This window comes from Sceloporus undulatus, chromosome 4, assembly GCF_019175285.1.
Source record: "Sceloporus undulatus isolate JIND9_A2432 ecotype Alabama chromosome 4, SceUnd_v1.1, whole genome shotgun sequence".
In the NCBI taxonomy this organism is placed as follows: domain Eukaryota; kingdom Metazoa; phylum Chordata; class Lepidosauria; order Squamata; family Phrynosomatidae; genus Sceloporus; species Sceloporus undulatus.
In genome coordinates, this window is record NC_056525.1 from 70,018,110 (window position 1) to 70,030,505 (window position 12,396).

A 12,396-nucleotide genomic window follows, 5' to 3' on the forward strand; every position below is an offset into this window, starting at 1 on the left:
CATCATCATCACCACTCTCATTGTTAAAGGAGAACTTTTAGCATTAAAAGCACTGAAAATACACAGAAATGCACTTTGGAAAGTCACACTGTCTCAGCTTCAGAAAGAGTCTTCTTCTTCTTCCTCCTCCTCCTCCTTCCTTCCTCCTTCTTCCTCCTCCTCTCCCTCCCTCCCTTCCTGCCTCCTCCTCTTCTTTCCTTCCTCCCTGCTCCTCCTCCTTCCTTCCTTCCTTCCTCCCTCCGCCTCCTCTTCCTTTCTTCCTTCCTCCCTGCTCCCCTTCCTTCCTTCCTTCCTTCCTTCCTTCCTTCCTTCCTTCCTTCCTTCCTTCCTTCCTTCCTTCTCCTCCTCCTTCCTTCCTTCCTTCCTCCTCTTCCTCCCTGCTCCTCCTCTTTCTTCCTCCCTCCCTCCCTCCTCCTCCTCTTCCTCCTCCTCTTCCCCTGCAGACCCCTGCCTCCTTCTCCCCAGGCCCGTGGCTGTGGAGCAACCGTGGGCTTGGGGAGAAGGACGAAGGGGACCCCCGCCTCCTTCTCCCCAGGCCCGCGGCTGTGGAGCAACCTCGGGCTTGGGGGGGAGGGACGAGGGGGACCCCCGCCTCCTTCTCGCCAGGCCCGCGGCTGTGGAGCAACCGCGGGCTTGGGGGGGAGGGAAGAGGGGGACCCCCGCCTCCCTCTCGCCAGGCCCACGGCCCCAGAGGTTCCCCCCGCCCCCTGGGAGGGCTGAAGCCTTCTCACAGGGTGGGGGAAGGAGGGCGCTGGCGGAGGCAATCGGTGGCAGGGCCGGCCTGGGGCCACTCCCACGGTCTCCGCGGGCCGGATCCGGCCCACGGGCCATAGGTTGCCGACGCCTGCTCTACAATGTAGAAATATAGTCAGTCCTCCATATCCACAGATTCATTACCCACAGATTCAAGCATCTACGGCTGGAAATATTTGTGTAGTTTGAAAAAGCTCAGATGGGAATTTCAGTGCCTTAGAGCAGAATGGACAAAACTATGAATCAGACTTTACTGTATTCTGAATAGGCATGGGGCCAATAAGAAGCTAGTGTGGTGGAGTGGTTTGAATGTTGGACTATGATTCTGGAGACCAGGGTTCGATTCCCAGCTCAGCCATGAAACCCACTGGGTGACTTTGGGCAAGCCACATGCTCTCAGCATCAGAGGAAGACAACGGCAACCCTCCCCTGAACAAATCTTGCCAAGAAAAATCTATGATAATTAGCTGTAGAGTCGCTATACATTTAAGGCATGCAACAACAACAACAACGGGTCCAAGGGCTATTGCCTCAGTATAGTTTCTTTGGGAAAGTTACTAAGGAGACACCTACATCTTCGAGAAGCCTTTCCTCCTGAGCCAAACAGTGACCTCTGCTGGTGAGGAACTTGGCTGGAGCTCAGGGAAATTTCTTGAGTCCTGAATACAAAAGAAAGACATTTTATAGCAAATGGTTTACTACTACTACAACTACATAAAATAGCCTCCCACACAGGCAGCCAATTACACACAACTTACTTGCAGCAAGCTTTAGAAGTAGGATTTTCATCTGGAGGTGTTTTGGTGGCTGCAAAAATGGAGCTGGTGGCTGTATGAGACCATGAGCCACAATTTCCCCACTCCTACCTACGGGATCATTCACATTGCATGATTCTAGCACAATGATTCCACTTTAACTGCCATAGCTGAACCCTATGGAGTCCTGGTATTTGTAGTCTAGTGAGGTATTAGAGCTGTCTTGTTGAGAATTCTAAATACTCTTCCCTAAACTGCAAATTCCTGGATTCCATAGTAGGAACCAATTAGAAAAGTGGAGTTATAGTGCTACAACTGTGTAGTGTGAAAGGGTTCTTAAAGTCTTGGGAAACACAACTAGAATCTAAGAACTTGGGATGGAAAGGAGATTTTGGTCAGATGCTAATGTTTCAGTACCCTGCACAATCTTTTGCCCCTCCAAATAATAATGGAAGCTGTACAATAAAAAGTACACAAACATGCTTAATACTGAACAATTTAGTGCAGAATTCAGGCTTATTGTAGAATATAGGTGCTACTTAGCGGGGATTCATTGTACTGGTCTCTCAAGGCTGACTGAGAGCAATGCAGAGTGAAGGAGACTGATATGCATGCAGGGATACTGTCCTTTCTTATAGAACAGCAGTTTTTAACCTTTGGTCCTTCAGTTCTTTGTTCTTCCAACTCCCAGAATGCCCGATCACTAGTCATGTTAGCTGGAGTCTCTGTCTTAAAACACTGTTTCTGATTTTACACTCCCTATCCTGAATGGTGGACAGTTGCATCTAGATATGTTTGGATACAATACAGAGGAAGCAGACTATTCTAGAAGCTACTAGCCCCATTTCTTTGTGCCTCTCCCATGTCAAGTGCACAAGCAAAGAATTGTACTTACTTGCTCTTTGGAATTTCCACTGGGTGCCTTCTGATTTGTAGGCTCCAGAATATTGTTAGGAATGTAACCCTCCTCCCCTGCAGAATTTCTAGCAAGCCACCATTTTTTCCGTTGGTCTAAAACCTAAACAAATGAGAGTACATGATTTGAAAGTCTGTATCCTACTGAATGTGTGAACTGCTAGACCTTACCAAAAAGGAATTACTATCCCAATAATCAGACTTTACACTTTAGTGAAGGTGGAACATAGCCAGGAGGATGGAACTCTCAAGCTGAGGAGGGAAATGTACAAGCTGAGACTGACCAGCTTGTTGTTCATGTTCTGGGCCATATAGTACAGTAATCCAAAACAGGCAATATCTAGTTGCAGGGTGTCACTAGGGGTGTGTGAGAAGTGTGTGCTGCATCAGGTGACATCCTAAGGGAGGGGTATTGCCTTTTGGCAGAAATGGGCAGTGGCATTCGCCTGTGTCCCTTTAAAATGCTGAAGAGATGGGGTGAGTGGGGTGGGGCTAAATAGAAAGAAAAAGGAGAGCCCCAGTTTTTAAAAATAAACTTTCAATTTTAATCTTTTTAAAATTAATTTTAAAAAATAATGTAATTTTTTTGAAAATTTTCCTTAAAAACATCACATTACCAAATTTTCACTAACCCCATGAAACAATATTAATGTAAATACATTTCACCTGTGTGTATGATATTGTAATTTAAAGATATAATTTTAATTTTGCTAGTTGTTTATGTCATAACTATTGCCATTACATTCAGTGATATACAGGAATTACAACTGATGAGTAAGTTTACTACAAAAACATTACTAAGGATTCTGTATGGTGTGGTATGGGAGAAGGTCACTGGGGGGGGGGGGGGGGTGACACCAGGAGTTACTACACTGGGTGACACTAACCTTAGTGATGCCACTGTCTAGTTGAACAATTAAATAAGCTATTTGGAAGAACTGATCATTGGAGACTCTGTTGGATGCTTGAGAAGCATACATTTCCACCAGAGTACTTCTACCTGGTTTCCGAATTCTATGGGATAATTGTCAGTGGCACCATACTCTTTACCTGCATGGCTACTCAGTGTCCCAGGGAATGGGCAAAGGTCCCTCAGGCACCACCCTTCTGCAATTTTTCAACCAGGAAAAAGGAAATGTTAACTAACCTCCTGGACCTCCAGCAGGTGTGTCATGTGGAAGCCCCCACCATCTACTGATTGGTTATAGGAGGGGATTGTTCCCTGAAACCAATGAGCTACACTGTGTATGGTGGTGGTGGTGGTGGTGGTGGTGGTGGTGGTGGTGGTGGGGAGAACATTACTGTGCAAGGAGGTACTGAATACTCCTTCTACAATGATTCAAAAGGGCACATACAGAATTCTAAATATTAAGAAAAGGTTGGACAAACTTCTCTCTTTGAGAACTCCTACTTTTGGAATGATGATTTACTGAGTATTTTGTGACTCAAGAGTCTATGATGTTGAAGACCAAATTTATCTGCTTCAAAAGCAACTTCATGATAATGATTAATATCCTGAATCAATCCTCAATGTGTTTATGGTCTTTACTTATGCAAAATAGCTAGAAGCCACTGATTTTTTAAAAATAAAAATTGTTACGTACATATTTCTGTCCCTTTTGATTCTCTTGTTAATCATTATAATTCAATTGCTTTTGTTGGCCATAGGCTTTTATGCCAAGTAGGGTCAAAATACTTAGTAGACATGCATTTTCCTTTCTAGTCATAAGTGGTTTATCATTGTGCACTCTCTCTCGTTCTCTCTCTCTGCTTGTGTGTGTACAAACAGCAATGGTTTTGCTAATTCCATGCACAAGGAACAGGGAGGTGCTCTCTCCTTCACAGGAAGACTTCCAAAGCAAAGGAGCCTGACTTACCTCTAATAGATCTCCTTTGCTTACAGAGAGTTCCCTGGAGTTTCTTGCGTGGAAGTCATACATAGCTTGCATGAGCTGTGGTGGATCAGACACCCTGAAAAAGAGATGAGAGGGCACAATGAGGACAACAAGGAAGGGCCACACAATTCCCGTGCCTGATTTAGAGAATCTAGACAACACAACACTGAATTTAAATCCAAGAGAATACCGTGAAGGTTTTATGCACAAGAGTGGTTCAACAGCACCCCAATGCAGACATTATTCTGCTTCCTCTAACAAAGCCTGCAGACATGTTTAATTCTCATTTACATTAGAACAAACAGAGTGTGTGCCTGAAGTGTGTCTGTATGCAGTATGATATCCCAATATTGCTGCAAGGATGATGATGATGATGATTGTATTCTTCTCTTGAATTAATTTTGGGGAAATACTTTCTCTAACATAAACTGAGTCAGTCCAGTAAGAGGCCATACCTGTCTGAGAAGCCATTCTTGTTTCCATTGTGAGTCTGCACAAAAAAAAAAAATGCAATACCTTGAGTATAATACTATATATTGAAAGTGAAACTACTGCTGCTACTTATTACACAGCTATTTAAAATGGTTCAACACATGTACAAAGGTACACAGTCCTTGGTATATGGACTTCAATAGTGCTTGCCTACTTTTCTGAATTATACAGGAATCTGATGTATTAGTAAAAGCAACAACAGAAAACTTTTATTCATCTGCATGAAAATCATCAGTGTTAGAGAGTTTTGTGGGGTATACTAGTAATGCATGATGCTTTATCATTGGCAGTTGATTCTTCATCTTTGGTAATCTAGGGCAATCCTTTGCATTTACTAGATGTCCAGAGAAACGCACTGCTTTCCTTTGAGCCATGAGTAATGCTGTGTCATACAATCTTTGTAATTTTTTTGTCTACACTAGGTTGTCTGGTTGGACCTACATGAGAATTTCCAAGAAAATAAAAACTGTCTTGTAGAAATTTTCTAGATTCTACAAGGTGGAGCTGTCTTTGTCTTTCCCACAGGAGAATGCATGAAGTGTTGATCCTGCTTCAGAAGCTCTCGCCCAGGCTCTTGCCAGTCCATGTTGTGGTATTATATTATTGATTGTGGGATCTAATTCTGTCTTGTTTCTATACTGTCTGTCTTTCCAAAGAGACTCACCTTATCCAAATCAATGGAATGTTGTCTCCAAGTAGGCATGGGTGGTTCCCATCCATCTGAAAAAGTGGGCTTGTAAGGAGGGATGGATTGTCCCTCTGGAAACTCTGCCCTGTGAGGGAAGAAGTAAACTTGTAGTGCAAGTATTTCCAAAATGAAAAGGTGGATCCACTTACAAATGGAGAGCACAATTATTTCTAATCAAGATGGAAGGAAGCATCAAGGCTATTGAGATAATTACACACTTCTGTGGTGTGCTGAGAAGGCAGTCTTCATATTGATCAAAAAGCATATATTGAAGTGAAGAATAAAGGAAGAGCCCTGTTAAATCAGATCAAATGATTAAGGCTGGAATTCACAATTGTAATTCTGAATGTGTAACCTAGAGTTGGAGAGAACCAACATGGTGTAGTGGTCTGAGTATTGGACTATAACTCTGAAGGCCAAGGTTCAAATTCCATCTAAGCCATATAAATACTGGGCGACTTTAAGCAAGTCACACTCCCTCAGTCTCAGAGGATGACAATGGCAAACTTCCTTTGAACAAAATCTTGCCAATTAAATCATGTGATAGGTTTGCCATAAGTTGGAAATGGCTTGAAAGCAAACAATATATAAAAGTAGAGTTATGCATTTGTAACTGATTCATATTCACAATCCCAATGTATTCAATAGTGTAGGGAATATGCAGGAATAGTTAAAGTCCACCAAAAGTAACATACCAGGCATCAACCACTGGGAATGATGGGGTTTTCCTGTCAATTCTGGCACAGCAGACAGATGTTTCCACCCATTCCTGTCAGCAGTCTCCAATGTGAGGAGGAACTGCATGCAAGTATCTTGCTTCTGTCTGTTGTACCAGAAGTCATTCATGGGAGTGGGGTGGAAATGTCACTCTGCCCTGATTGATAGGAGAACAAATCTTCGGTAGTTCAGGATTGGGAGAGAGACAGGCCAGAAGATACCACTAAAGTTAAGTATGCCCCCAAAAGTAACATACCAGGCATCAGCCACTACAAGCAACAGGGATTTGTTCTCCCATCAATCAGTGAAGAGAGACATTCCCACCCCACTCCTATGAAACCAGAAATATTTAACTAAGTAGCTGATCTAAAATTTCAGCCTAGGGCTTTTTTCTTCGTCTGGTAATGACCTCACACGGTTGGTTCTAGCAAAAGGCACACTGAGGTGGGAATAAAGTGTTAGAGGATTGACTCATACACTACATGGGTTACTCTCAGTTCCCTAGACTAATCTGTTACTTTCTGGTGTGACGGAAGATGGTATCCTGCTGGCAGTGCTGGAAGAAGATTGAACTGTATATTATATATGATGTAGGGAGAGAGCACCATCTTGTTCTTTGTCTCAAGTAGTAAAATGTCTTGGGCCAATCCTGTTTAACAGTTGCCTAAAAGTATCTCAAGTGAGGGCATCATGCTTCCTGATTTCATGAAGTATGTAAGTAGCATATACTCTTTCCTGCTCAGCTGTCAAATTTAATTTGCACACATTGCCTTCCCTTTTGGCATCACTCTCACCTTGTTAGATTCCAAGCAGCTCCCAAATCTTTCCAAATAAGTTGCTCATCATAATTCAAGGAGCGCCTGAGCAGGTTAATACCTTCAGGACTCAGCAAAGGTGAGACCACTGTAGAGGCCAGATCGGTCCAGGGACAATTGGACAAAATCTGCTAAATAATAGCACATACAATTCATGGAAACTAACAACCTTTTCATACTCATGTCATCTGCTATACTCTGGAGAGGGGCTTAATCTCTGTTTCAAATGTAGAGGTTCTTTCATACTACATAGTTATAGCACTTTGATTCCACTTACAATTGAATCAAACAATTAGACTGTTTAATCAAAATTTACATAAATTACCATTGATTCAATATATCTATACTAATTGGGACTAGCAATAGGATTTAGGCCATAGAGCTGTTGTAAACAAAGTAACATTTACAAATTTGAGTGGGGATTTAATGGAAAAAGTAGATGGTCAGAAAAAGTGAACAAGTGTCTTTGTTGGCTACAATGCTTACAGTTGATAAAGTTGAAAAGATGAGATGAGCCAGTTCTGGAGCACTTAGCTGGTTTATGACTGGTTCAAGCTTTGCCTGCAGAAACAAAAGAGAACAGCAAATGCAGGCAGCCCTCACCCTTCATCATTCTGCAATTTTGTAATTAATTAATGGACAGGCTAGAGGACAAAGGACACAAATCCCTTGACAGACCCATGTTTGTATTACTGAACTTTGAGCCAAAGATTATGCAAATCTTTTGTCAGTTCATGAGTAACAGACATGTAGAAACCTCTTGCTACCCTGCTTCTCCTGGGACTATATGGAGCAAATTTAATTTAGCTAGCCAGAATCCACCTAACTGTATAGTGGATTGGGACTTTTGCTTGGTTAACTATTTAAACACTAGTAGCCCTGTGCTTTGCTCAACAGTTGTTTGGTGGTGGCCATGCATCTGATTTTCCCAAAGCAGAAACAAAAGACCAAGTTCACAACAGGTGGGAGATTATGGAATAGGTAGCCTCCCAAATTATCATTTCTAAACTCTGGCACTGACCAGGTTCTAACTGTCACTTGTTATATAGCTGAAAACACAGTTGGACTTTCTGTTCTGTAGAATATTTTGGACTTCAACTTTCATGATTCTTTTGGCCATGTTAACTGTGGCTGATGGGAACTGCTGTCCAAAATATTTTGAGGGCACTAGGTTGTTGGGAAATACTAGACATGGGAATGATTGCATATTGTCATTGTATCTTCTCTTTTCCAGCCATGGTGCTGGATGTAAACGTTGATTACATATTCTCCTTTTTGTTCGGATGTTATCAAACTGACCTCTCTCCTCTGTCTTTTCTATCTGTTTTGGTTTTTTTTGTCTTATCTTTAAGGCTCAAACATATATTACTTGTAGATTTCTTTTCCCTCACACTTATTTTCTTTCTTTCTTTCTTGAATAAAGTCTTGCTAATGCATTTTGAAAATTAAAACAAACAAGAAAAGTGGCATCTTAACTCTGTCTGTTCTAAATTTCTGCTTCTAACCTTCTATACCTCCCTGGGGGGGGGGAGGAGCAGATAGAGGTGGGGAATGTATTCTTTTACTGATTTATTTATATATATTGTTGGTCCCCCCCCCAAGCACTGGAAAATCAGCAGAGAGGGAAATGATAATAACTTGTCGCAATCCTAGGACCCAGAAGAAATGATGATGGCCTGTATCATCATTGTATCTACATTGAAGGAGCTGCATTGTCATACTTATAACTGATGAGCCCCCTCCCAATTTATCTTTGCTGTCCAGGAGCACGCCAGCCAAAGCATTTCTGAGGTGCTGGAGATCAGAGTGCTGGCAAAATATGTCCACAGTTTGCTCCCAGTTGTGAGGTGCCTTGAGAACAAGTAACTGGAGAGACCCCTCTGAGTCCTGCCACTATTGCTTATCCCGGGTTCTGATCTCCAATGTCTTGGAAGTGCTTCAGTCAGGACACTTCCAGGCTGTGAAGATAGTTTTTGGGGCTCATGTTCAGTTGTTAATGACTGTAAAGGTAAATCCCTAGCAGTTGGGATATCATAAATCCAGGTTGTGATATCCTAACTGCCAAACAGGACGCCAGCCATTGTGCCACTTAGGTGAAGTTGCAATCTTAGCGCTAGACTAGATGCTATTCAAGCTGTTAGAAATGGCAGAGCAGAAATGAATGGCTTTCAGAAATAAATATCAGACTTGAGGGCTAATCTAGATTGGGGCTCTGGCACAGGCTTCCTCCAGATGGGTCAATCATTCCCAGTAAATGTTGGGCTAGTCTATTTCTGAATTTCACTCCCTGTTCTTGTTCCCATTTCCAATTATTTCCTAAATATACTGGGGCTTCATTCAGTCTTTTTTCCTTCTTGAGATGTGCTTAACTTGCCCTCACTGTCAACATTTTTATGAACTCCTCCAATATCCACATACCATGGCTTATTTTTTACAGTCTTAGTGCTAAAGTGCTACACCACTTTAGAACTGGAACAGTAACTGTAAACTGTAAATGAAGGGCAGGAGAGAGAAAACATTCAGTCTGGTAAATTGAAATGTAATGAGGAAAGGAAGGTGAAAGGAAAATCTATCTGGTGAAAATCACACCCTCGTTCAACACATCATGACTGGGACTGCCCCAAAATATAACCAGTGGAACAAAGACAATGGATGTAGATGAGTGATATTTACCAAAGCTTGTATTGGAAACTCCTGGGACAGAGAAAAACCATATCCTGCCATGAGTTTAAAAAATCATGGCTAATCCCAGAAATTCATGAGAAATAGACCAGGATTGGAGGTACTATGTATGGATATCTTTTTAAAATCCTGATAAGTACAATTAATTCCCATCAAATATTAATGTTTTGTTAACCTGGATGAGCCACAGAGAGGTAGAAAGACTTTAATCCTTTTCCCCATTGCTGCATTCTTGATCCAGTCTGGACCCACTCCATCTTCCGTTTTCATGGCAAGAATTGCCTCTATTGGCCTGAATGGGTGCAAGTAGGAGGTATGGGGGGTCTGGTTCCAACCAAAATAGGGGTGAAGAGTTAAAGCTTCTTCAAACTTTGTTTAGTCCTTCTGTGCCTGTTATTTAGTTTTAAAAATCCATCCATCCATTGCTAATTACAAGAACAGCATCTCATCTTGTTTCTAAAGGAAGAATTTGTGTCATTTATGGACAGTGTTTGCCAGCAGCATTGTGCATTGAATTTTAATTGCTATGAGTTGCTTTAGGAGATAATTTTTGTTTGAAAAGCATGAGGAAAAAAGACACACCATAACATTGGTTTCTCTACTGATTTCCATATAGCATTCAACATACAGGGTTACTTTATGCCCCTTCTTCCTTGTCTCCACATCCCTAATTCTACACTCTTGAGTGTGGGATGGGGAAAATATTTCCAAAATAAATCCAGAATAAATTCAATGAATAGGAGCAATAGGTTGACACAATGGAACCTTTGTGTTTCTGACCTAGATGCTCTGTGCTATGGAAACTGGGGAGAAAAGGCTTCCCCTAAGAGATGCAGCCAACTCTGCTGGCAGTGGAGACATTTCTACCAAGGTCACATAGGTGGTCAAGAGACCTACTAGCAAATTGAAGCTATACTTGATCTTCTGGAAACACTCTTCAAACTCAGGCTTTGGAGGCAGTGCTGCAGAATCAGAGAGATAATGAGAGGTTAGTCAGCTGCCCATTCCAGAACATGAGACAAAAGAGATATGCTATAAGCAAGTAGCCCCTCTAGCCAGAGAAATTCTGGACAATTTCATAAAACTATGTATACAGTCCAAAAAAAACCCATTGTGTCACTGTGTACACACAATTGCAGCTCTCATCAATTGTCCAGTTAAGATAAAACCACTGGATTATAGCATTAACAGAAACTGATTTAATCCTACTAGTCCAAAGGCATCTTAAATCCAAAAATTCTTGTTTAACTTGCTGAAGGAGAGGATCAATACTTTTAGTTGAATGAGCAAATGTGGTACAGTTTGGTAAGTGCAAAGTGATATAGATTGTGACAAACAATATACAGTGGGGTCTCATTATCCACAGCCTTGCTACCTGCAGATTTGAGCTTCTATGTATGGCAAGCTCCATTGTTCTTAATGGAGGCACATGCACATGGTCACACTATCAGCAGCATGCACATCATGCTGTCATAGGGACTTAAGGTGCCACATTTTTTTTTATCTGTGAAGGGGGATCCTGTACTGTTGGGGGTTGAAACAGCTAATAAGAAAATTGAGCTTACCACCACCACCTATTTATATAGTGCCATCAGTATACATAATGCCTTACATGAATGGTTAGAATTGTTAATTTGACAGTTGTCTGTCCTCAGGCTTACAGTCTAAAATAAAACAACATAAAAGGAAAAAGAGATGGCAGTGAAGGAGTGGATTACATTTGGCAGAGGATGGCTGCTTTTCTCTCCCTCTCAGGCCATAGCAGTGGCAACTGGGATGGAGGGAAGGCCTTTAATCAGTTGCTGAGCCTAGGTACAATGGAGCTGTACCTACCTTAAGAGGCCACAGCAGTAGCATTTGGGATGGAGGGAGGACCTTTGTTCAGCTGCTGAGCCTAGGCACAATGGATCTGGAGATCATAGTGGTCATGAAAATGTCAAGTCAGTGTGCAGATGTTGTAAAAAAGTCAAAGGGCACTGAAACTAAAACTAGTAATATTGTGTATATATTGTAATACTAGAACTTTGACTGTTCCAGACAACTGACTGGCAGATGATCAGGGATGGACAAGCAAAACTGCTTCTCAGCATATTGCACACCTAATGTATGCATGGAATTAGGTGGTATGGGGTGTGATGATGGCCTTTGGAAGATTAGATCAAATCATGGAGGCCTTCACAGTCTATTTGTCATAATTTTGGGAGCTTTATATATTTCTATACAAGGAATGTGGTGGCTTTGTGGTTAAGTCACCGACTCTGACAATTGCGAGGTTGGCAGGTGGGCAATTCGAGACCCAAGTGCCACGTGACAGAGTGAGCTCTCAGCACTAGTCCCAGCTTCTGTTAACCTAGCAGTCTGAATACATGTGAAAGTGCAAGCAGATAAATAGGTACCACTTCAGTGGGAAGGTAACAGTGTTCCATGTGCCTCGACATTTAGTCATGACCATGGTGGTGTCTTTGACAAGGCTGGCTCACTCAGCTTAGTAACAGAGATGAGAAGCACCCCCTACAGTCAGACATGACTAGAGAAATTTGTCAAAGGGGAAACCTTTATCTTTACCTTTATGTCACTGGTGGGGCATTAAAACAGGAGAGAGCTATTGACTTCAAACAGGTAGTGGATTTCACAAAGGCTTGCCCACTGTACAAAATGGGATGCTGGACTAAATGGGACTTGAC

At 42.0% G+C, this 12,396-nt stretch overlaps 1 protein-coding gene across 5 annotated transcripts in view; it reads right to left on the reverse strand.

Annotated features, from left to right (window-relative positions):
• EPS8L3 (EPS8 like 3) overlaps window positions 1–12,396 on the reverse strand; it is a 71,862-nt gene that overhangs the window by 4,363 nt on the left and 55,103 nt on the right. For 3 of the 5 annotated variants that reach the window (XM_042466003.1, XM_042466002.1, XM_042466001.1), the window contains 8 exons: window positions 10,610–10,674; window positions 7,517–7,591; window positions 7,010–7,161; window positions 5,475–5,583; window positions 4,774–4,808; window positions 4,301–4,394; window positions 2,404–2,526; window positions 1,327–1,412 (listed from right to left, as the gene is read on the reverse strand). In XM_042466003.1, the coding sequence (XP_042321937.1) occupies window positions 1,327–1,412; window positions 2,404–2,526; window positions 4,301–4,394; window positions 4,774–4,808; window positions 5,475–5,583; window positions 7,010–7,161; window positions 7,517–7,591; window positions 10,610–10,674 (739 nt within the window). The remainder of the gene's footprint in view (window positions 1–1,326; window positions 1,413–2,403; window positions 2,527–4,300; window positions 4,395–4,773; window positions 4,809–5,474; window positions 5,584–7,009; window positions 7,162–7,516; window positions 7,592–10,609; window positions 10,675–12,396) is intronic. The other 2 variants (XM_042466004.1, XM_042466005.1) reach the window with 2 other exon arrangements.